This window comes from Triturus cristatus, chromosome 2_2, assembly GCF_964204655.1.
Source record: "Triturus cristatus chromosome 2_2, aTriCri1.1, whole genome shotgun sequence".
In the NCBI taxonomy this organism is placed as follows: domain Eukaryota; kingdom Metazoa; phylum Chordata; class Amphibia; order Caudata; family Salamandridae; genus Triturus; species Triturus cristatus.
The window spans coordinates 1246817456-1246840270 of record NC_140582.1 but is presented as its reverse complement, the minus strand read 5'-3'; the positions used below and the strand labels follow the sequence as shown (position 1 = coordinate 1246840270).

General features: G+C 45.5%; 1 protein-coding gene across 1 annotated transcript in view; it reads left to right on the top strand.

Moving 5' to 3' along the window:
• LOC146863509 (uncharacterized) overlaps positions 1 to 22815 on the top strand; it is a 546139-nt gene that overhangs the window by 159570 nt on the left and 363754 nt on the right. Inside the window, exon 2 of the mRNA XM_085642941.1 lies at positions 8687 to 8739. Within this exon, the coding sequence (XP_085499067.1) occupies positions 8687 to 8739 (53 nt within the window). The remainder of the gene's footprint in view (positions 1 to 8686; positions 8740 to 22815) is intronic.

Sequence of the window (22815 nt, the reverse complement as noted above, 5' to 3'; positions counted from 1 at the left end):
CACTACACTTCCCTAAACCCTAAGACAGTCCGCCTAACACACTGCCCTACATAACACACACTACCCTAAAGCCTAAAAAAGTAGCCTACACTTCCCTAAACCCTAGCCCTAAGCCCTAAACTCTAATACACTACGCCTAACACACTGCCCTACAGTACGACCACCAGACACTGCCCTAAACACTAAACACTGCACTGTAAGCACAATCTCCAGACACTGCCCTAAACCCTAAACACTACACTCTAAGCATAATCCCCCTTACCTCTTTCTCATTGCGTTGTCCCGGTGCTCCTCCGCCTCTGTCTCGGTGCTCGTCCGTGCCGCCCGCCTCGCGTCCATTACACCACATACGATTTAAAAGCGTATGTGTTTTAAATGCGCATGCGATTACACGTGGTAGTGGTCCGCGTCGTGACGTCGCTTGCGTTGTAACGCTTGCGACGTAAATGCATGCGACATAACGCATGCGTTATAATGGATGTTCCCCCAATCTACCCCACCAAGAGAGAAATAATGGACTCCATCTGGTAACTGAATTGTTTAAAGTTTTAGTGATACAACCAAAATCCTAATTTAATAGTGTCTATGATGTTACTTGCGAACCATAATCCCCAAAACCTTGTTTGTAGGAGATTGACATGTGAAATCAACAAAACCAAAGTGTTGTTTGGTAAGTGAATATTTAAAGGGAGTATTTCCGATTTATCAATATTTAGCTTTTAATCTGACAGGCATGACAAATCGGAAAACTGTTCCATGACGGATGGAACAGAGTAAAATGGATTGGAGCAATACAAATAATGTTGTCTGCATACACAGATAATTGAATGTGGTTTTTTCCAAGTTGAAAGCTGGAAACGTTGGGATATTGTTGAATTTAAGTCAGGAAAAGTTCCAGTGCAACTATGAATGAGAGGGTATGAGGGGAAACCTTTACACACTCTTCTAAATATGGGGAAATAATCGAATATAATACCATTAACAAAAACGGCAGCTTTAGGACCGGAGTAGAGCCAGGAACTCAAGCTACAGCATTTTGGGGGTAAACCAATCCATTTTAGTGCTACAAACATGAAGTCCCATCCAATCCTGTTGAATGCTTTCTTGGTGTCACAGGGAATAGCAGCCAATGGAGGTATGTAAGCATGGCTAGTATGTTTGTGAGAATCTTTTAATTCGTGTTAACTAAAGAAATGGGTTGGTAGATTTTGCAATATTTATGATATCTGTTCTCTTTTGGAATTAAAAAAAATCATTGCTGCTTGAAAGATCCATTGAGAGGGATCTTATGTAATGAAAAAATTAAATAAAAGTAGAAGATATATAAGAAGAATTTTCACAAAGTGGGCATAGAATTCAATGAAAAACCATCTGGTCACGGGCTTTTCCCTTTTTAATAAGAGCTTCTGTGTTAATGATGTTAGTCAAAGTGAAATCTCTCTCTAAAGATGTAAAATCAACACAAGGGTCTTGTGGAGAATCAATATTTTTTAACTGAACAAATTCATTCAGAATATCTTTAGCTATAAGAAGCACGACTCCATTGCTATTAAAGAATCAACCTTTGAGTGTTCTTTTTTACTTTTAAGTTATTGGCAAGTAGCTTCCCACCTTATTTTGGCCTCCATAGTAGCGGGCGCTGCTTTTTAATAAATAAGTAGAAGCAGTATTAGTGGTAAGGCAACTACATTTTAACTTAGCCTCAATTAGGTCCTGTAACGAAACTTCATTTTTGGAATCATGCAATGTGTATTCAAGGTTTTTTTGTTATCCAAAAGATTATTTGATTTGGTTTCCGTAAGTTTCTTTTTATGTGATACATAATTGATGATGAAACCACGAGCTGTTGCCTTGAAAGAATCCAAAACCATTGGGAAAGAGGTGTCCTTTGTGTTATTAATAGTTACAAAGTCTTTAGTAAATTCTTCAAATTGCGAGGTAAAATTTAATCTAAAAGTAATGAGTTGTTAAAACGCCATCTATCTGAGTGTGGTGAAAAAGGAATAAGGTGTACGTCTGTGTATACTGGGGATTGGTCAGAGATTAGAATTGTTCCTACACCAGAGTGGGAGACAAGTTGAGTAAGGTTTTTGCTGAAAAAGATACTCGATACAAGATTGTGAATGATGTGGTGTGAATAAAAGGAGAATTCACGTAGGTCAGGACGACATAGTCTCCAAATGTCAGTGAGAGATTTGCTGTTGAGTGCAGATTTATATTGTGCATGAATTTTGGTATGAACAAATTTGACTTTGGAGCTCCTGTCTAAAATAGGATCCATGGCCTGATTACAATCACCTCCAAGGATGATATATTCGTCATTGTACTGATGTAATTTGTTAGAGATAGTAAACAAAAAATATTATCCACAGATAATATTTTTGATATGATATATATTGAAAATAATAATTGTGATATTATCAATAAGTAGTTGAACTATGATCCATATGCCTTCTAAGTCATGTTCTTGAATTGCAATTTTTCATGACAGAGACTCATTACACTGTTCTTCTTGCCCATAGCTGGGGAGGTAAAAACATTGAAAACCCAACATTTTTTCAATTTATTGGCTTACACTTCAGATAAATGTGATACTTGAATGTCGGAAATATCAGGTTTGAGTTTGGCTAAATGACTAACGACACTTTGTCGTTTGATAGGGCTCCCTTTAACTTTAACTTTCCATGAATGAACCTGGAATGTGAATCCGAAACCATAGTATGAGCAGTATACATGTCTAAAATATTATACAATAGCATGAATTTGAAATGGTTGATTATCTGAATCCCAAACCCGCAAAACAAGTGAGAACCAGGAAGAGGAAGAGGGGAAAGAAGAGGCATAGAGGGATATAAAGATGACAAAGGGAGGACAATATGATACAAGAAGAGAAGGGAATAGAAAAGGGAAAGAGATAGTACATATAGAAGAAAGAAGAAATAGTACACATCAATTAAATGATTACGGAGAGAAGTAACTACAAATATGAGTAACATGAAAGGGTAGTGGCAGCACCACAAGATGACAACGACAAAAACTTCACTCCATAGGCAGGCGGGGAAGATAAGGAATAAGTTAGAACATCAATGGAATGGGACCATGGGAGGAACTAGATCCAAGACATTGAACCTGCATAAGAGAAAAATAGATTAGAAAATATAAGTAAAACGGATCAACTATAAACCTTAAAATACTTATGATATAGAATACGTGAAACAGATACAACAACAGTTTTCTGTAAGCTGCGGCATATGAGAATATAGACAGTAAAGATGTTCTTGCCGCCTCCATAGCTTCATCTTCATGCTGTTGAAGAAACTTTTTGAGAGTGGCGAGATCCTCATAAGTAGTCGTTTTGTTTTTATAAGTTGCTTTGAAAAGACATGGATGGAGGAGACCAAATTCACATTCATGGCTCTTAGAGTAGGTCACATTACTGCTTACGGCGATCCGCAGTAACCTTTGCCACGTCCTGGGAAAAATAGAGCCTGCATCCTGACCAAATTATTTGTTTCATAGCTTAAACAGCAGATAAAATAGTTAGGAGATCAGTATATTGTAGAAAGAGCATAATAACTCCTCTGGGTCTGGTTGAGATCTTTGGGCCAAGTTTGTGAGGTTTCTGAATGTTGAGGGCTGTGGTAGGACGTAAATCCAGAAGTTTTGGAAGTAAGGTTTGAAGTAAGTGATGGGATCGGAACCTTCACTTCCTTCAGGAAGGCCATAGATTCAGAGATTGTTTCTTCGATTCCAATTTTCAAGATCTTCTGTATATGTAGAGATTTCTGGTTCTAGATGAGCTATGCACGTAAAAGTATCCTGTAATTCGTCAACCTTCTGCTCTACTAATGATATTTTAGTGCCCAAAGTAGGCCTGGGCAGAATTCACGGAACTCCACCAAGTGACTAAAAGACTTCGCCGGGATACTTGGAGTTCCACAAGTGGTGGAGTGCATTACATTGGTCCATTCTTGCTGATTCTTAGCGCCAGGTGTTTGTCCCATGATGTAAAATCAGCGCAAATGTGCAAATGGCACTATACACAGTGCAAAAGGGTACTGCTTCTTTCTGCTGCTCGAGTAGAGGTTCTACTCGAGCTGCAGCTTCCTCAATGTGAACTTAAGTTTTTTCAACGTGAGCAGCAGTGACCATACGCGACCACCTGCATGTGATAAATCCCGCTGGGAGGTGGTCTGGAGTGAGATTTTCCTCGCTTGTGCTCACCAACTTAGCATTGGAGAGTGTGAGCAAGGAAAAATCTCCACTCTGTAGAGTTGTTTTGAACACCACGCGCTACGCAGAGTGGGAAACACTCCACAACCTCCATGAGCGGAGTGGGAATTTCAGATCCACACCTAATTCAAATATGACCATTCGTCATCTAGGTGCTGTAAATTAGTGTTTGTTTGCTCCACAAAGGGTTTTAAAGCACAAATTTCATCCAGTATCACTTCCATTGATAGGGAGGATGGTTTAACCGGAGAAGGACGATCCTTTTTAGGCCGTTTGTTCGATCCCAATGGTAGTTTGGTAGATGTAGAGGGTTTTCCAGTTGCATACAGGACCATTGTCTGGTTTCTCGGTTGTAGAGTCCTCCATTTCTTGTGAGAATTCAAACTCTGAGATTGGGAATTTAGTCTGTGAGCGGTTACGTTTAAGCTTTCTTGTTTTCTCCATATACTAAAGGGTCTAGTTAGATGGACCAAAGATTGTAGTGTTAAGGATGGCCAAAAGCTCTCTTCATTGAACAGAAAGAAATAAGTAGTAGTAGAAATGTATTCACTCCAAGCGCTACAAGGACATTTGGGGTGAGAGGGATTATGACAAACTGCATAAAACAAACTTCTGTGTTAATCTTGAGAAAATTGAGAAAATTTGAAGAGGAGGCACGGAGTATAAGGAAAAACAATGCCTGCACCATGTTGAGAGTGTTAATTCCATGAGGCACAATAAAAGGGAGGTTTCCTGAAAAAGGCGTGACCCAAACACCTGTCATATTGGCAGGTATATTGCAGCATTTATTTGAAACAATCTCCCAGGGACGGCATTGACCAGTGCAGTAAAGAAGAGGCATTTAAGGTAAAAAAGGGTGGGGAGAGTAAAAGCGCATAACCAGTATTAATGAGACGTGATGGAAGGAGGATTTCTGAGGAGGTGCAGTCGAAATACCATTTAAAATGGTGGCGCTGCCTCTGTAGTCAATTGAAGGAATCCCCCAGAGCCGGTGTTAAACAACCAAGAGCGTGAAGTAGTCAGGCAAAAGGGCTTCAGGTGACTCGCCGGCCTCTCCAATGCAGCATGGCAGCACATTTTCAATGAAATGTCCATTACCAGTGGGCCGCTCCCAAAAGGAATCCACGGCACGCACCGCAGCACGGCGCCGCCATCTTAAAAGGCAACAGGACCACAACCCTCAAAGTATGGAGTGTTCTGATTGCGAGAAGTTTTCTCCGCTGGCATCGTCCCTACACCCCTGCTCTTGCTTCCTATGACTTCTCCACATCCCGTCTCCCCCAAAAGTGTGGAAACAGCCAAGTGTGCAGGGACAAAGAGCGGTTGAAACGGACAACACATCCTTGTCGGAGAAGGAGAGCGCAGAGAAGGGATCTATGCAATAGCCCCTCTAGTCTGAGCCCTAGGGTGTCCCCTGGTGACCCACAAGAGTATCCTTGAGACATTCCACCCTCTTCTTCTAGGATTTCCCAGTCCACTGTTCTGGAGATCACCGCTTAAGAGGGTTAGACCCCGAGGAGACCGTGGTGCTCCAGCCGTGGATGTCGGAGGCGAAGGCTGAGACAGAAGGAAACTCCACAGAGGTCTGAGAGTGAGAGGATGAGGTGGCTCAGCAGACAGAACAGGGAAGGGGCAAGGATAGTCAGCAAGAGGCGCCCAGGAGGAAGGGACAGGGAAACAGGCAGGAGAAGGGAGAGAGAGGGAGCCAGAGAAAGAGAGTGAGTGAGAGAGAGAGGGGGAGTCAGAGAAAGAGAGTGAGCAATAGAGAGAGGGAGTCAGAGAAAGAGAAGGAGTGAGTGAGAGAGGTAGAGAGAGGGAGTTAGAAAAAGAGTGAGTGAGAGAGAGGTAGAGAGAGGGAGTCAGAGAAAGAGAGTGAGTGAGAGAGATCGAGGGAGGTAGTCGGAGAAAGAGAGTGAGTGAGAGAGAGAGAGAGAGGGAGGCAGACAAAGAGAGTGAGAGAGAGAAAGAGGGGGAGTCAGAGAAAGAGAAGGAGTGAGTGAGAGAGTAGAGAGAGGGGGTCAGAGAAAGAGAGTGAGTGAGAGAGGTAGAGAAAGGGAGGCAGACAAAGAGAGTGAGAGAGAGAGGGGGAGTCCGAGAAAGAGAGTGAGAAAGAGAGGGGGAGTCAGAGAAAGAGAGTGAGAGAGAGAGATAGAGAGAGGAAGTCAGAGAAAGAGAGTTGAGTGAGAGAGAGGTAGAGAGAGGGAGTCAGAGAATGAGTGAGTGAGAGAAAGAGAGAGAGAGAGAGAGAGAGAGAGAGAGAGAGAGAGAGAGAGAAAGAGAGTGAGAGAGAGAGAGGGGGACTCAGAGAAAGAGAGTGAGAGAGAGAGAGGGAGTCAAAGAAAGAGAAGGAATGAGTGAGAGAGGTAGAGAGGGAGTCAGAGAAAGAGAGTGAGAGAGGGAAAGGTAGAGAGAGGGAGTCAGAGAAAGAGAGTGAGTGAGAGAGAGAGTCAGAGAAAGAGAGTGAGAGAGAGAGAGAGAGATAGAGAGAGGGAGTCAGAGAAAGAGAGTGAGTGAGAGATAGAGAGAGGGAGTCAGAGAAAGAGAGTGAGCGAGAGAGAGAGAGATAGAGAGAGGGAGTCAGAGAAAGAGAGTGAGCGAGAAAGAGAGAGATAGAGAGAGGGAGTCAGAGAAAGAGAGTGAGTGAGAGAGAGGTAGAGATAGGGAGTCAGAGAAAGTGAGTGAGTCAGAGAGAGAGGGAGTCAGAGAAAGAGAGTGAGAGAGAGAGAGAGTCAGAGAAAGAGAGTGAGAGAGAGAGAGAGAGATAGAGAGAGGGAGTCAGAGAAAGAGAGTGAGTGAGAGATAGAGAGAGGGAGTCAGAGAAAGAGAGTGAGCGAGAGAGAGAGATAGAGAGAGGGAGTCAGAGAAAGAGGGTGAGTGAGAGATAGAGAAAGGGAGTCAGAGAAAGAGAGTGAGTGAGAGATAGAGAAAGGGAGTCAGAGAAAGAGAGTGAGTGAGAGAGAGGGAGTTAGTGAAAGAGAGTGAGTGAGAGAGAAACGGCTGTTGAGCTAGAGAAGATGAAGCTGAGGGTTCAAGCACCAAAGGCAGTTAATGAGGGGGATCCAGGGCCCCACTATGGCACCAGAAGGTTGATAGACGTGTAAGTTCCAGCCTCCGACATCTTGTAATGGGATTGGTACGAGGCTCAGGAGTGGAGGCAACTCTACCCCGTCACCTCCTTGTTGAAGGGAATGACGTCACAGGAAGAATGCCTGAAAATGACCACTTGTAAGAGTGCGTGAAGTGGCTCGGGCTAGGGGGAGGGGCCCAAGCCATCCCAGGACCTGCCGGGATTCAGGAGAACATGAAGGCGGAGCCTGTGTGAGAATGGGATGCATGAGGCGTTTGATTGGACTGACTGGGTCAGGGGCAGAAGTGAATGACTATCGGCCCGGTAATCAGCTAATCAATCAATCAATCAGTGAATAAGATATTTATAAAGTGCTGCTCTTCACCCCTGAGGATATCTGGGCTGATGATGTCAGAGTGACGCAGAGAAGAGGGCCCCACTATGGTTGGATATTAGATTGGAGGAGTTAAAGATTCTCTTTCCTATTAATACAATCCATTTGTTAGGCTACACAAAACTAGGCCTGGGCTAAAATTTCGTTCCGTTCGTGGAAATTGCGATAATTTGACATTTTCGCGTTCCGCGGGAAGCGCGAAAATGTCAAAATTTCCGCATTCCGCAGCTTGGCGATAATTTGTTTCTTGCTCGCGCTGTAAAATAATACATTCTCGCGCGCGCGCGATCGCCTTACCTGAATCCCTGTGTTCGCCGACAAGTTTTCTTGATCCGGTCGCGTTCTCCATGAGATGTTGTATTGTTTTTAGCCATTTGTGCTGTCTCGCGACAGTTCGCGCCCGCAGTGACGTCATGCGTCGCGTGATCACGTCTTTCTTCTCGCGATCATGCACCGCGAGACAACTGAAAACAAGATGGCCGCGCCCGCGAGCAACCACATGGGTAAGTTGGCGAGCCGCAACCATGCAGAAAATCTCGCGAACATGCGGGAAAAAAACTTCCGCATCTTCGCGATATTTCTGCGTGTTTGCGATAATTTTTTACATTTTCGCGATAATTTGCGAAAGTGGATTTCGCAAATTCCGCCCACCCCTACACAAAACATGCTTTCTGAAAAAATGTGATACTGTAAATATCAATGGATCTTCAAAATATAATGTGAACACATCAAGCTTTTTACCACACTTTGCACAGATTCCTGTCGCAGAGTGCAAGATGATAGCAATGGTTGGGACATGACATTCATGACGCTATAAGCCTGGTCTCTGATGTAGCATTGGGAAGTGAAGGGGCTATTTGCAGGTCTGCACATAGATTGGCAAGTGTCTGCTCGAAGGATTGTGAAATAAGTGAATGTGTAACACAGCTGACAATGTTGTAAAACGGATTACCCACAATCCCCTCTGATGTCCTCTTTTTTTCTGTGTGCAGGGCGATCTTCACGTATGAGAAACGGAACGACCTGAAACTCTTGGACTCAGGAGGTAAGGGGGCTTCTGCTCCTCCATGAGGCCTTCACTTGATAAATGTTTCTGTTCATTGATGGGTTTCACTGTCCACAATCATTGTCCAGTGTAAACATGTAAGGAGTCCAGAGGAGGCTGCAACATACAAACCGCAGCCTCCCGAATGTGGCCTGCGTCTGTGATGGATCCGAGGTGCATCTCGCCGACCACCAATGTCATCGGTGCCTCACTTTAGTGGCCCCTCCATCAGCTCTCACCTAAAAGGGAGCCGAGGGCCCAGGTGTGGGAGGGCACTGGAGAAGCTGGCGTGTGGATGCCTCGCTGATAGCATGAAACCTGACAGACACGTGACTACGACCTTTGTCCGCAACATGGTACACGCTTCAGGGCTCTTTACGTTCAATGTCACCCGAGAAGGATTGTGGTCAGACCTGGAGCAAACTCACTGGTCCACCTTGGACCCCTCTCTGCTCAGCTAAAGCACTGCGCTGAATGCTCACGGTGTCCAGGTGCGGACCACCTGCTCCATACATTGACTCTCATTAACTACACTGGTCGGTCTCTGCTGTACGGAGTCCAGGTGGGAATCAGCCGCTCACTCTGTGCATTGACTCTCATTAACTACACCTGCCCCAGCTGTATGGTGTCCATGTGTGGATCGACCACTCACTCCGTGCATTGACTCTCATTAACTACACTGGTCGGTCTCTTATGTACCGTGTCCAGGTGTGAATCAGCCGCTCACTCCGTGCATTGACTCTCAATAACTACACCTGCCCCAGCTGTACCGTGTCCAGGTGTGGATCGACCACTCACTCCGTGCATTGACTCTCATTAACTACACCTGCCCCAGCTGTATGGTGTCCAGGTGTGGATCGACCACTCACTCCGTGCATTGACTCTCATTAACTACACCTGCCCCAGCTGTATGGTGTCCAGGTGTGGATCGACCACTCACTCTGTACATTGACTCTCATTAACTACACCTGCCCCTGCTGTACAGTGTCCAGGTGTGGATCGACCACTCACTCTGTACATTGACTCTCATTAACTACACCCGTCCCATCTGTACAGTGTACACCTGGGACCGGTGTAGTTAATGAGAGTGACTGTAGGGAGTGAGTGGTCGATACACACCTGGACACTGTACAGCTTTACAGTGTCCAGATGAGAATCAGCCGCTCACTCCATACATTGACTCTCATTAACGACACCGGTTCCATCTGTACGCTGTCAAGGTGTGGATCGACCACTCACTCCGTACATTGACTCTCATTAACAACACCGGATCCATCTCTAAAGTGTCCGGGTGTGCATCGACCACTCACTCCGTACATTGACTCTCATTAACGACACCGGTTCCATCTGTACGCTGTCAAGGTATGGATCGACCACTCACTCCCTACAGTCACTCTCATTAACTACACCGGTCCCATCTGTACAGTGTCCAGGTGTGCATCGTGTTGTACTCTCACATGAAGTAGACGCTGTTAGCCATGTAAGATCTTTTAGTACCTTTATTCCAGTTGTACAGCAAGATGGTTCACAGGTACATCAAACAGGTAGAACAGGTAACAAGATAAGGTGAGTAGGGTAGCCCAGTGGTCAGTCCTTGGTACTATGTCACAGCAAACCCCCATTGATGTATCAAACCCCCTTGGTTGTATCTAACCCCACCAGGAGCAGCCTGCCTGCTGCTCAGCCCATCTGTAACTGTCATACCTCACCCAGTCAGACTCCCAACGTTCTATGCATCACAGCATTCTCAACATTCTACTCCAAACACACGCTGTGGCTGAACAGCAGGAGAACTGGGAAACTGCAAGATATGAAAATACTATGCAGGGCATAACATATCCCCCTTCTTTTAAAATGAAAAACAAAAGTGACATTTGTACTATGGAAATGCAACAATGCAATATGAGCAAGCCATACACAAAAGAAAATACACCTGTAATAAAATGAATACAATAGATTGAGACAATAAGTAGCGTATAGCAAAAGGGGAACAAACCCGCATAAAGCACAAATTGCCAAGTCTCAAACATAGCAAAATTACCCAAGAAAAGAATGAATCAAAACCAGGGATGTGCAAATAAGAACATCACGAGAGATAATGAACCATTCAAAGTAGAGAACGGATAAAATACAACAATTATAAAAATTGAGTACAACAACCCATCCTCTCCCAAAAACAAAAATGAGAAAGTGTCATTGCGTTAGACAAAAGGTAACAACCATGCCACTGTATTTAAGTCTAACTCCCATGCATGCACATCCTGAGTAGGAATGACCTAGAAAAGCATGGGACCCATCCGACACATACCAACTCTATAGTACAATCTCTAAAGAAAGGGAACAAATGAAAAGCAAAGTTCCTAGCATAAGGAAACTCACCTACGTTGTGAAGATGAGTAAAAGCAAACCTTCACACCTCTAGTGAGGTACAAAACTCGGGATTATGACTCTAAAATCCACCCTAATGTAAGGGTCTGAGACTATAACAATGAATATGGGACCACATAACTAAAAGATACACCCTGAGTAGGGGAACCGTACCCATAAATCTAAACCAACCCTGAGAGGGTAAAATGTTATGTTAACTGGTGAAAACCAAGAAAACATGACCCGCGTCCGGGTTACCAAAAAAAAACGAATCTATAAACAATGTTGTTATGGGAACAATACCCATAAACACACCTTAGTAAAGGCTGCGTGTAACGCACTATGGAAAGGGGCTCGTACCCAAACCATGACCATCCCTCATGTAAGGGAACTGTGAGTAGAAATCACACTCACCAACTCGCCTCAAAGGCCGCGTGTAACGCTTAATGTGTAACAAGACCGCATACCCACCCCAGAGCAGGGGTTCCAATATCTCTAAAAGGGAAGGGACTAGAACCAAACCCAAACCCATCCCTAAAATAAGGGAACAAGTGAACCCAGCCCATTAAGGACACTAATAGGGCATCCCTTGTGTGAGGGCACTAAACTTGTGGAAATAGAACCACTGAGGAAAAAAAAACCTCAACTTTACACTCACTAACTAAATCAGGCATACGTGTAGCCTCTGCCCAACAACACTTAATGGGCATCCCTAAACTAAGGGTACTGTAACTATGCAATGAGCGTAAACTGAACACATCCCTGAAATTAGAGATAAACCTGTGATTACCTCCCCGACATTACATTAGATGTCCCACACATATGAAGGGAAACAAAAACTGTGGAATATCAGAATCCAAACAATATCACATAAAATTTGCAAATACTTTATATGCACAACATCTTAAAACTGTATGCCACACCGGTGAGCGATCTCTCACCCGAAAACATTTCCACCGTTAGTGTTGTTAAATCACCAGTGCTCCAAATAGTCATACCATACTATTCAGCCCGAATGTTCAGAAGCAAGATCAGTCTCTGAATTTAACTCTCTAAATGTCCATGTGTAGCGGGAACACAAATTCTGCCACCGGATACTTATAGATCTGAAAGAACCAAAAACTTCCACTCACCGCCGGTGTAACAAACGGGTCCATCTGTCCTCTGATGGATGATCCAAACAGCCCGCTCACAAGAGTTGAAACGACCACCTCGATCATCTTCCTGCTACATAAAACTTTATTGAAGAAACTGGGCTCGTGGAGAAACAAAAAAAAAAACTTGGTTGGCACAATTACGTGGTTGGCGAAATGGCTCGCGTCTCAAATGGCAATTACGTGGTTGGCAGACTATAAATGTTCATGACACAAAATGGCGGCACGTTTTTACACGCCGCGTCGAGTGGCTCCCTCCTCCAGCGTGCACCAAGAATCGAAGATGGACACGACGTTGAAACTCTGAGGTAGGCACGCGCATAGCATGGCTCCCGCTACACATTTTGAAATAAGGCATCGGCGGTTGAACTGGCACCGCGATTTTAAGGTCTCAGAGAGAGCTCAAAAACAATTACAAACCAAAAAAAAAACAAGTCTCACCTATTGCCATACTACTAGCCACTGCCATGAAAAAGCTCATATTTGACCAGATCCCGTTAGTGAAGCTCCATAACGCACTCAGCTCTGTGTGATCTCTCCACGCTGATAAAGACCCAAAAATGCACTTTTTAAAACCAAATCGTTGTGAGAGGACACAACTGACCCACATGTATACACACATTGTAGCTCCATGAGGCATGTATAAATCGTTTTTTCAGACACCTCTAAAGCACCTCCACATATAAGACTTGACTTGCGCTGCTTCCAAAGTGAACAGTAAATTTAAAGTCAGTCTTTAAGCACCTCCAAAGTAGCGCCAGCACCAGGCATCATCAAAATAAGGCGCTAAACAGCAGTCCTTGTTTGTCTTAATCTTTGCTGCGCCCAAGTACTTGTAGACATATACTTCCAAGCCATTAACTTTCCATTTAGGCGCAGAACTTGTGGGTGTACGCACAACCACACAGTACAGCACTCTGTTGCTTGGGCTGTCCGATGTACAGGACACTGGAGGGGTTGCGAAGAGTGCTGTGCGACTTTCTTCTGTTGCTAGTGACATCTTGAGTTACTTCTTTAGTTGCGCTGTTAGAAATTTCTTCTTCTTTCTTCTTCTTGTTACTGTACCATCTCCCAGGGCAGTGAGTACATTTCCAACTCTCGCTCGTCGCCAAAAATATGTTGTACTCTCACATGAAGTAGACGCTGTTAGCCATGTAAGATCTTTTAGTACCTTTATTCCAGTTGTACAGCAAGATGGTTCACAGGTACATCAAACAGGTAGAACAGGTAACAAGATAAGGTGAGTAGGGTAGCCCAGTGGTCAGTCCTTGGTACTATGTCACAGCAAACCCCCATTGATGTATCAAACCCCCTTGGTTGTATCTAACCCCACCAGGAGCAGCCTGCCTGCTGCTCAGCCCATCTGTAACTGTCATCTGTCCCCCAGTCAGACTCCCAACGTTCTATGCATCACAGCATTCTCAACATTCTACTCCAAACACACGCTGTGGCTGAACAGCAGGAGAACTGGGAAACTGCAAGATATGAAAATACTATGCAGGGCATAACACATCGACCCCTCACTCCGTACATTGACTCTCATTAACGACACCGGTTCCATCTCTAAAGTGTCCGGGTGTGGATCGACCACTCACTCCGTACATTGACTCTCATTAACGACACCGGCTCCATCTGTACGCTGTCAAGGTGTGGATCAGCTGCTCCCTACAGTCACTCTCATTAACTTCACCGGTCCCAGCTGTACAGTGTCCAGGTGTGAATCAGCCGCTCACTCCGTACATTGACTCTCATTAACAACACCGGTCCCATCTGTACAGTGTCCAAGTGTGAATCAGCTGCACACTCCGTACAACGACTCTCATTAACGACACCAGTTCCATCTGTACGCTGTCAAGGTGTGGATCGACCACTCACTCCCTACAGTCACTCTCATTGCGACACCGGTTCCATCTCTAAAGTGTCTGGGTGTGGATCAGCCACTCACTCCGTACATTGACTCTCATTAACGACACCGGTTCCATCTCTAAAGTGTCTGGGTGTGGATCAGCCACTCACTCCGTACATTGACTCTCATTAACTGCACCGGTCCCAGCTGTACACTGTCAAGGTGTAGATCGACCACTCACTCACTAAAGTAGCTCTCATTAACTACACCGATCCCATCTGTACAGTGTACAGGTGTGCATCGACCACTCACTCCGTACATTGACTCTCATTAACTACACCGGTTCCATCTGTACGCTGTCAAGGTGTAGATCGACCACTCACTCCCTACAGTCACTCTCATTAACTACACCGGTCCCATCTGTACAGTGTCCAGGTGTGCATCGACCACTCACTCCGTACATTGACTCTCATTAACGACACCGGTTCCATCTGTACGCTGTCAAGGTGTAGATCGACCACTCACTCCCTACAGTCACTCTCATTAACTACACCGGTCCCAGCTGTACAGTGTCCAGGTGTGAATCAGCTGCTCACTCCATACACTGACTCTCATTAACGACACCGGTTCCATCTGTACACTGTCAAGGTGTGGATCGACCACTCACTCTGTACATTGACTCTCATTGACTACACCGGTCCCATCTGTACAGTGTACAGGTGTGCATCGACCACTCACTCCGTACATTGACTCTCATTAATGACACCGGTTCCATCTGTACGGTGTCCAGGTGTGCATCGACCACTCACTCCGTACATTGACTCTCATTAATGACACCGATTCCATCTGTACGCTGTCAAGGTGTGGATCGACCACTCACTCCCTACAGTCACTCTCATTAACGACACCGGTTCCATCTCTAAAGTGTCCGGGTGTGGATCAGCCACTCACTCCGTACATTGACTCTCATTAAGTGCACCGGTCCCAGCTGTACGCTGTCAAGGTGTGGATCGACCACTCACTCCGTACATTGACTCTCATTAACTGCACCGGTTCCATCTGTACGCTGTCAAGGTGTGGATCGACCACTCACTCCCTACAGTCACTCTCATTAACTACACCGGTCCCAGCTGTACAGTGTCCAGGTGTGCATCGACCACTCACTCTGTACATTGACTCTCATTAACTACACCGGTCCCATCTATACGGTGTCAAGGTGTGGATCAGCTGCTCCCTACAGTCACTCTCATTAACTACACCCGTCCCATCTGTACGGTGTCAAGGTGTGGATCAGCCGCTCACTCCATACATTGACTCTCATTAATTACACCCGTCCCAGCTGTACATTCATTGCTGTTGCTTGGCTTTGGTCTACACTGGGAGCACATTGAGGGGCATATTTACAAGCCCAGTGCGCCGCCGCAACTTCACTTTTCGTGACGCTCCGGCGGCGCACAGTGCAGACCCATATCTACGAGGTCACAGAAAGTCACCCTGCATGGCTTTTAATGGCATCATACATATGGCATAAGGGAATGCAGTGCAAGTCACTGCGTTGCCGCACACTGCCTCGGGGAGGAGTGCCATGGGCGTTGCGGTGGGTGTTCCCACTGAAGCCCAATTGATTTTGACACATTCCCAGATTTACAACATAGCGTAAAATCTGGGACTGCGTCAAAATACTGCGCCTCCCCCGGGGTGGCGTAACAGTTGTTTTTGTGAAGGAAGATTTCCCTTCCTGCAAAATAACAACCTGATTTCAGCGCAGGCACACTTGCGCCATGGTGAAAGAGTGCTTGCGCTGGTGCTAGGCAGCCATTTGGGTGCAAGTGCAGTGTTGGGGGACAGGAATGTGTCGTATCTGATAGATACAGCGCATTCCTGCCCTTTTCTCTTGACGCAGGGCAGCGCTGCAAAATGACGTGCAGCGCCTCCTTGCGTCAAATTGTTGTAAATGAGGCCCTGAGGTTTTGATGTCTGTTGGGTTTGCCTTTCACTTTTCTCCTTCAGTGATTTTATGTTGTTGGGTTTGTCATAGACTTTCCTCCTTCAGTGGTTTGGTGTGTTTGGTTTGTCTTAAACTTTTCTCTTTCAGTAGCGTGATGTGTGTTGGGTTTGCCTTAGACTTTCCTCTTTCAGTGGTTTGATGTCTGTTGGGTTTTTCTTACACTTTCCTCTTTTAGTGGTTTGATGTCTGTTGGGTTTGTGTTTGTCTCGGATGTTCCTCTTTCTGTGGTTTGATGTGTGTCGGGTTTGTCTCATACTTTTCTCTTTCAGTGGTTTGACGTCTGTTGGGTTTGTCTTAGACATTCCTCTTTCAGTGGTTTGAAATCTGGTGGGTTTGTCTTAGACTTTCCTCTTTCAGTGGTTTGACGTCTGTTGGGTTTGTTTTAGACTTTCCTCTTTAAGTGGTTTGATGTTGTTGGGGTTTGTCTTAGACTTTCCTCTGTCAGTGGTTGGGTTTGTCTTAGACATTCCTCTTTCAGTGTTTTGAAATCTGTTGGGTTTGTCTTAGACTTTCCTCTGTCAGTGGTTTGACGTCTGTTGGGTTTGTCTTAGACAGTCCTCTTTCAGTGTTTTGAAATCTGTTGGGTTTGTCTTAGACTTTCCTCTTTCAGTGGTTTGAAGACTGTTGGGTTTGTTTTAGACTTTCCTCTTTCAGTGGTTTGATGTTTTGGGTTTGTTTTAGACATTTCTCTTTCCGTGGTTTGATGTGTGTGGGGTTTGCTCAGACGTTCCTCTTTCAGTGGTTTAATTTCTGTTTTGTGTGCCTTAGACTTTCCTATTTCCGTGGTTTTGATGTCTGTTGGGTTTGTCTTAGACTTTCCTCTTTCAGTGATTTGATGTCAGTTGGGTTTGTCCTAGACTTTCCTCTTATAGGGGTTTGACATCTGTTGGGTTTGTCTTAGACTTTCCTCTTACAGTGGCATCTCGCCTGTTGGGTTTGTCTTAGACTTTCCTTTTTCAGTGGTTTGATGTCTGTTGGGTTTGTCTTAGACTTTCCTCTGTCAGTGGTTTGATGTTGTTGGGTTTGTCTTAGACTTTCCTCTGTCAGTGGTTTGATATCTGTTGGATTTGTCTTAGACTTTCCTGTTTTAGTAGTTTGATGTCTGTTGAGTTTGTGCTTGACGTTCCACTTTCAGTGGTTTGACATCTGTTGGGTTTGTGTTGGACGTTCCTCTTTCAGTGGTTTGATGTGTGTTGGGTTTGTGTCAGACTTTCCTCTTTCAGTGGTTTGATGTTGTTGGGTTTGTCCTAGACTTTTCTCTTTCAGTGGTTTGATGTTGGTTGGGTTTGCCTTAGACTAGCCTCTTTCAGTGGTTTGATGTGTGTTGGGGTTGCCTTAGACTTTCCTCTTTCAGGGGTTTGATATCTGTTGGGTTTGTGTGAGGCTTTCCTCATTCGGTTGTTTGATGTTAGTTGAGCTTGTGACAGACTTTACTGTTTCAGTGGTTTGATGTGTCTTAGGTTTATCTCAGACTATCTTTTTCAGTGGTTTAACGTGTGTTAGGTTTGTGTCAAAATGTACTCTTTCAGTGTTTTGATGTCTGTTGGGTTTGTCTTAAACTTTCCTCTGTCAGTGGTTTGATGTTGTTGGGTTTGTCTTAGTATTTCCTCTTTCAGTGGATGATGTTGTTGGGTTTTCCTTAGACTTTCCTCTTTCAGTGGTTTGATGTGTGTTTGTCTTAGACTTTCCCCTGTCAGTGGTTTGATATCCGTTGGATTTGTCTTAGAATTGCCTCTTTCAGTGGTTTGATGTCTGGTGGGTTTGTGTTAGACTTTGGTTTGATGTGTCTTAGGTTTATCTCAGACTATCTTTTTCAGTGGTTTAACGTGTCTGAGGTTTGTGTCAAAATTGACTCTTTCAGTGTTTTGATGTCTGTTGGGTTTGTGTTAAACTTTCCTCTGTCAGTGGTTTGATGTTGTTGGGTTTGTCTTAGACTTTCCTCTTTCAGTGGTTTGATGTGTATTGGGTTTGCCTTAGACTTTCCTTTTTTAGTGGTTTGATGTGTGTTAAGTTTGCCCTAGACGTTCCTCTTTTAGTGATTTAACGTCTGCTGGTTTTGTCTTATACTTTCCGCTTTCAGTGGTTTGATGTGTGTTGTGTTTATCTTAGACTTTACTCTTTCAGTGGTTTGATTTCTGTTGGGTTTTCTTAGACTCGTCTCTTTCAGTGTTTTGATGTCTGTTGGATCTGTCTTAGATTTTCCTCTTTCAGTAGTTTAAAGTGTGTTGGGTTTTGTCTTAGACTTTCCTTTTTCAGTGGTTTGATGTGTGGTGGGTTTTTCTTGTACTTTCCTCTTTCATCTGTAAGACATCTGTTGGGTTTTGTCTTTGCCTTTCCTCTTAGGCTTTCTTCTTTCAGTAGTTTGATGTCTTTTGGGTTTGTCCCAGACTTTCCTCCACTGAAAGTTTCCTCTTTCCGTAGTTTGATGTCTGTTGGGTTTGTGTTAGACTTACCTCTTTTAGTAATTTGGTGTGTTGGGTTTTGTCTTAGACTTTCTTCTTTCTGTGGTTTGATGTCTGTTGGGATTGTGTTAGATTTTCCTCTTTCAGTAGTTTGGTGTGTTGGGTTTTGTCTTAGACTTTCTTCTTTCCGTGGTTTGATGTCTGTTGCGTTTGTCTTATACTTTTTTCTTTCAGTAGTATGATGTCTGTTGGGTTTGTCTTAGATTTTCCTCTTTTCGTGTGTTGATGTCTGTTGGGTTTGTCTTAGATTTTCCTCTTTCAGCAGTTTGGTGTGTTGGGTTTTGTCTTAGACTTTCTTCTTTCCGTGGTTTGATGTCTGTTGGGTTTGTCTTAGATTTTCCTCTCTCAGTAGTTTGGTGTGTTGGGTTTTGTCTTAGACTTTCTTCTTTCCGTGGTTTGATGTTTGTTGGGTTTGTGTTGGATTTTCCTCTCTCAGTAGTTTGGTGTGTTGGGTTTTGTCTTAGACTTTCCTCTTTCCGTGGTTTGATGTCTGTTGGGTTTGTTTTAGACTTTCTTCTTTCTGTGGTTTGATGTTTGTTGGGTTTGTGTTAGATTTTCCTCTTTAAGTAGTTTGGTGTGTTGGTTTGCCTTAGACTTTTTTCTTTCAGTAGTTTGATGTCTGTTGGGTTTGTCTTAGACTTTCTTCTTTCCGTGGTTTGATGTCTGTGGGGTTTGCCTTAGACTTTCCTCTTTCCAAGACCAAGAAAAGATGCCATCCTCTTGGACCCATCAGTTATCAGTGTCCTAAGCCCATTCAAGGGTTGGGTGAGTTTGGGGTGCTCTCGGTAAGCTCGTGAAAGGAGTGATGCTTCAAGGGGTCTCTTCATGTCATTACCCTCCGGTGCGGATCACCCTGGGGTTGTTTTGACTGTTTCCACAATCAGGGAGGCGGCTGTCCCTTCAAGTGCCTGCCATTTCCTTATTAGCAAAATACCATGTCATTGGGGAGCCTTTTAGCTTTCTTTACAGGAAGCCCTCACTCTGATGAGAGAAATGATTTTCAATAGAGGGGGAGATGTTTGTTCGCCCAGTTCCCTTCCGGTTTCCGTCTCTAACCGCTGCCGGAAGTCTGCGTAATCCGTCCGAGACGCAATTTTGAAAAGAACCAAGAAAATCTGAATTGTAGAAAAAAAGCAAACACGGTGACTAAATCGAAAAATTCAAAACTCCGCATTTTTGGAGGAAACTGCCTCGCACACTGGTGTATATTCGCACAAGACTCACAAGGTGTGCGGATTCTTTGAAACGTGAAGGCCGCGTGCATGTTTAGGGCTCTGCCACTCCACAGTGAATATCCCACTTCCGGACTTCGCTTGAGTTTGAAGAGTTCTGAGCTCTCGAGAGCAGGTCCTGGGCGTGGTGATCCGGGCTCAGGAATGTCTCAATCCGGGTCCCAGGTGTATTTCCCAGAAGCTCACATGAGATAAATGTACATAAAACCGATCTAAATGTACAAAGTGAGTGTTTATTCTTGAGATCTGACATGGATCAGTGTTGGACATCGGAGACCAGCGTGCTGGAGAATGTGGGCAGTGGAGTATTTAGTGGGACCCATCGAGGTCAGGTGTGTAGGGCCACCCCTTATAGTGTCTTTGTTCAGAGCTAGAAGGGCTGGGGACGCAGGGGTGCCTCTGAGAAAATGACTGAAAGATCCGCAGCAGAGCTGAGACCCTGAAAGTTGTAGGAAAAGTAGTTGGACTTCATGAAACTTCGAGCATAAATCTGAGAGCTGCATCATCCATCTGTTGAGAGTTGTGTCAGCCATCATTCTCGGAGCTGTGTCAGCCATCATTCTCAGAGCTGTGTGAGCCATCAGTTCTGTGAGCTGTGTCAGCCATCAGTTCTGACATCTGTGTCAGCCATCAGTTCCTAGAGCTGTGTTAGTCATCAGTTCTGACAGCTGTGTCAGCCATCAGTTCCTAGAGCTGTGTCAGTCATCAGTTCTGACAGCTGTGTCAGCCATCAGTTCCTAGAGCTGTGTCAGCCATCAGTTCTGAGAGTTGTGTCTGCCATCAGTTATATTAGCCGTGTCAGCCATCCGTGCATAGAGCTGTGTCAGCCATCCGTTCTGAGAGCTGTGTCAGCCATCCTTCTGAGAGCTGTGTGAGCCATCCGTGCATACAGCTGCATCAGCCATCAGTTCTGCGAGCTGTGCCAGCCATCAGTTACATGAGCCATGTCAGCCATCAGTTATATTAGCCGTGTGAGCCATCAGTTCTGTGAGCTGTGTCAGCCATCAGTTCTGACAGCTGTGTCAGCCATCAGTTCCTAGAGCTGTGTCAGTCATCAGTTCTGACAGCTGTGTCAGCCATCAGTTCCTAGAGCTGTGACAGTCATCAGTTCTGACAGCTGTGTCAGCCATCAGTTCTAACAGCTGTGTCAGCCATCAGTTCCTAGAGCTGTGTCAGTCATCAGTTCTGACAGCTGTGTCAGCCATCAGTTCCTAGAGCTGTGTCAGTCATCAGTTCCTAGAGCTGTGTCAGTCATCAGTTCTGACATCTGTCAGCCATCAGTTCCTAGAGCTGTGTCAGCCATCTGTTCAGAGAGTTGTGTCTGCCATCAGTTATATTAGCCGTGTCAGCCATCCGTGCATACAGCTGTGTCAGCCATCCGTTCTGAGAGCTATGTCAGCCATCATTCTGAGAGCTGTGTCAGCCATCCGGGCATACAGCTGCGTCAGCCATCAGTTATATGATCTGTGTCAGCCATCAGTTCTGTGAGCTGTAGGGTGAGGGCAACTTTCTCCTGCGACCAATCAGGGCTCCAAGCTGAATACGTCTGGCGCATTTGGTGATGTAGCCTCAAGATGAACATTTTATAATCAAGGAGGGGAGGAGCGCCACTCGGAAGAGAAGGCACGTGGGGGCCCCCAAATCCCAGAGCGTGCCCGCGCGACAACAGGCACGTGCACGTGCAATGATAGCCATATCCCATTGTGTGCTCATGCAATGACAGTCTCATCCCAGGGTGTGCACATGCGACAACAGCTATACACCAGGCACGTGCAATGATAGCCAGATCTCAGTGCATGCTTATGCAATGACAGTCACCTCCCAGGACGTGCACATGCGACGACATCCATGTTTCATGGGTTTTGCATGGGGGTCCAACCATATATCAGACGGAGGACACTGATCACAGCACCATGCCAAATAAATGAAGTTCACAGGAGGGGGTGGGGTGGGGTGGGAGGGGGTGCCAGTCAGTCACTTCTGCATCAGCCGTGGCGATGACTGACATTCATTCCGTGGAGCCGCGCAGGAGGATTGCACACACGGGACAGATTTGTACCGAGTGATGAGTGACCTAGAACCAAGCACGTGCTTCTGGTGAGGGCGGAGGTGGTGCCCAGGGCTTGGGCGTTGCGCCCTAGAGTAAATCTACTCATTATTTGAGGATGAGCCCCAGAGTGCCCACCTCCATCACACTGGAGCCGCGCGAGTGTAGTGCTCTAGTGTCAGGAGCGACTGATTGCGGCCGAGGAGCTAGAGAGGCAATAATGACACCGACACACTGGTAGCCTAGTATGGGCCGGAAGTCCCGTGCGACCTCCGCCCGTTTATTTAAGCTCTCTGGCCATGAGTGTTACAATGTCAGGATGCTCTTCCGGGCAAAGGAGGCAGTCGTAAGTGATAACAACTAGACTGCTACATCCCATCCCAAATCAGTGTTCAAAAAGATTTTAACAATGAATCAACATGCAAAGTCTGACAGTCTCTGGTTCGGCCTAGGGTTGGGCCTTAGGCATTGTGTATTTCGCTGACTTACCACCGGGCTGGCGGCCGGTAGAGTTTCTATGGTATCGTGTTGTTCGTCATCCTCTGCTGGAGTGTCAGGTCCTGGAACTGGGCATTGGGTGTCGTCGGGTCGTGGGGACGTACCGTCTCTCAGCGCGCCCTCATCCTCTGGTTCACCAAGGTATTCCAGGTCAGCATTGTCCGGCTGTACTTGTTTAAACCAGGAAATGTTCCGGGTGATGATCTCCCCTCCTTTCTTGGCAGTGATGGCTGTTACGTTGATGTTTAGTACTGTCCACAGCCCCGCCTCATATACTGTGCGGAATGTTCCCCCGCTGCGGCGGTGACGCACTAGGATGGTGCATCCAGGTGCTAGAACTCTTGGTCGTGCTCTTCTCCGGCTGCTAGCTTTGTTGTTGGTAGCCCTCCGTCGAATCTGTGTCTCAACTGACTTGGACGGCGGACGGCTTCCTCGAGCTCCTCTGCTTCGGGCTCCTCCCCG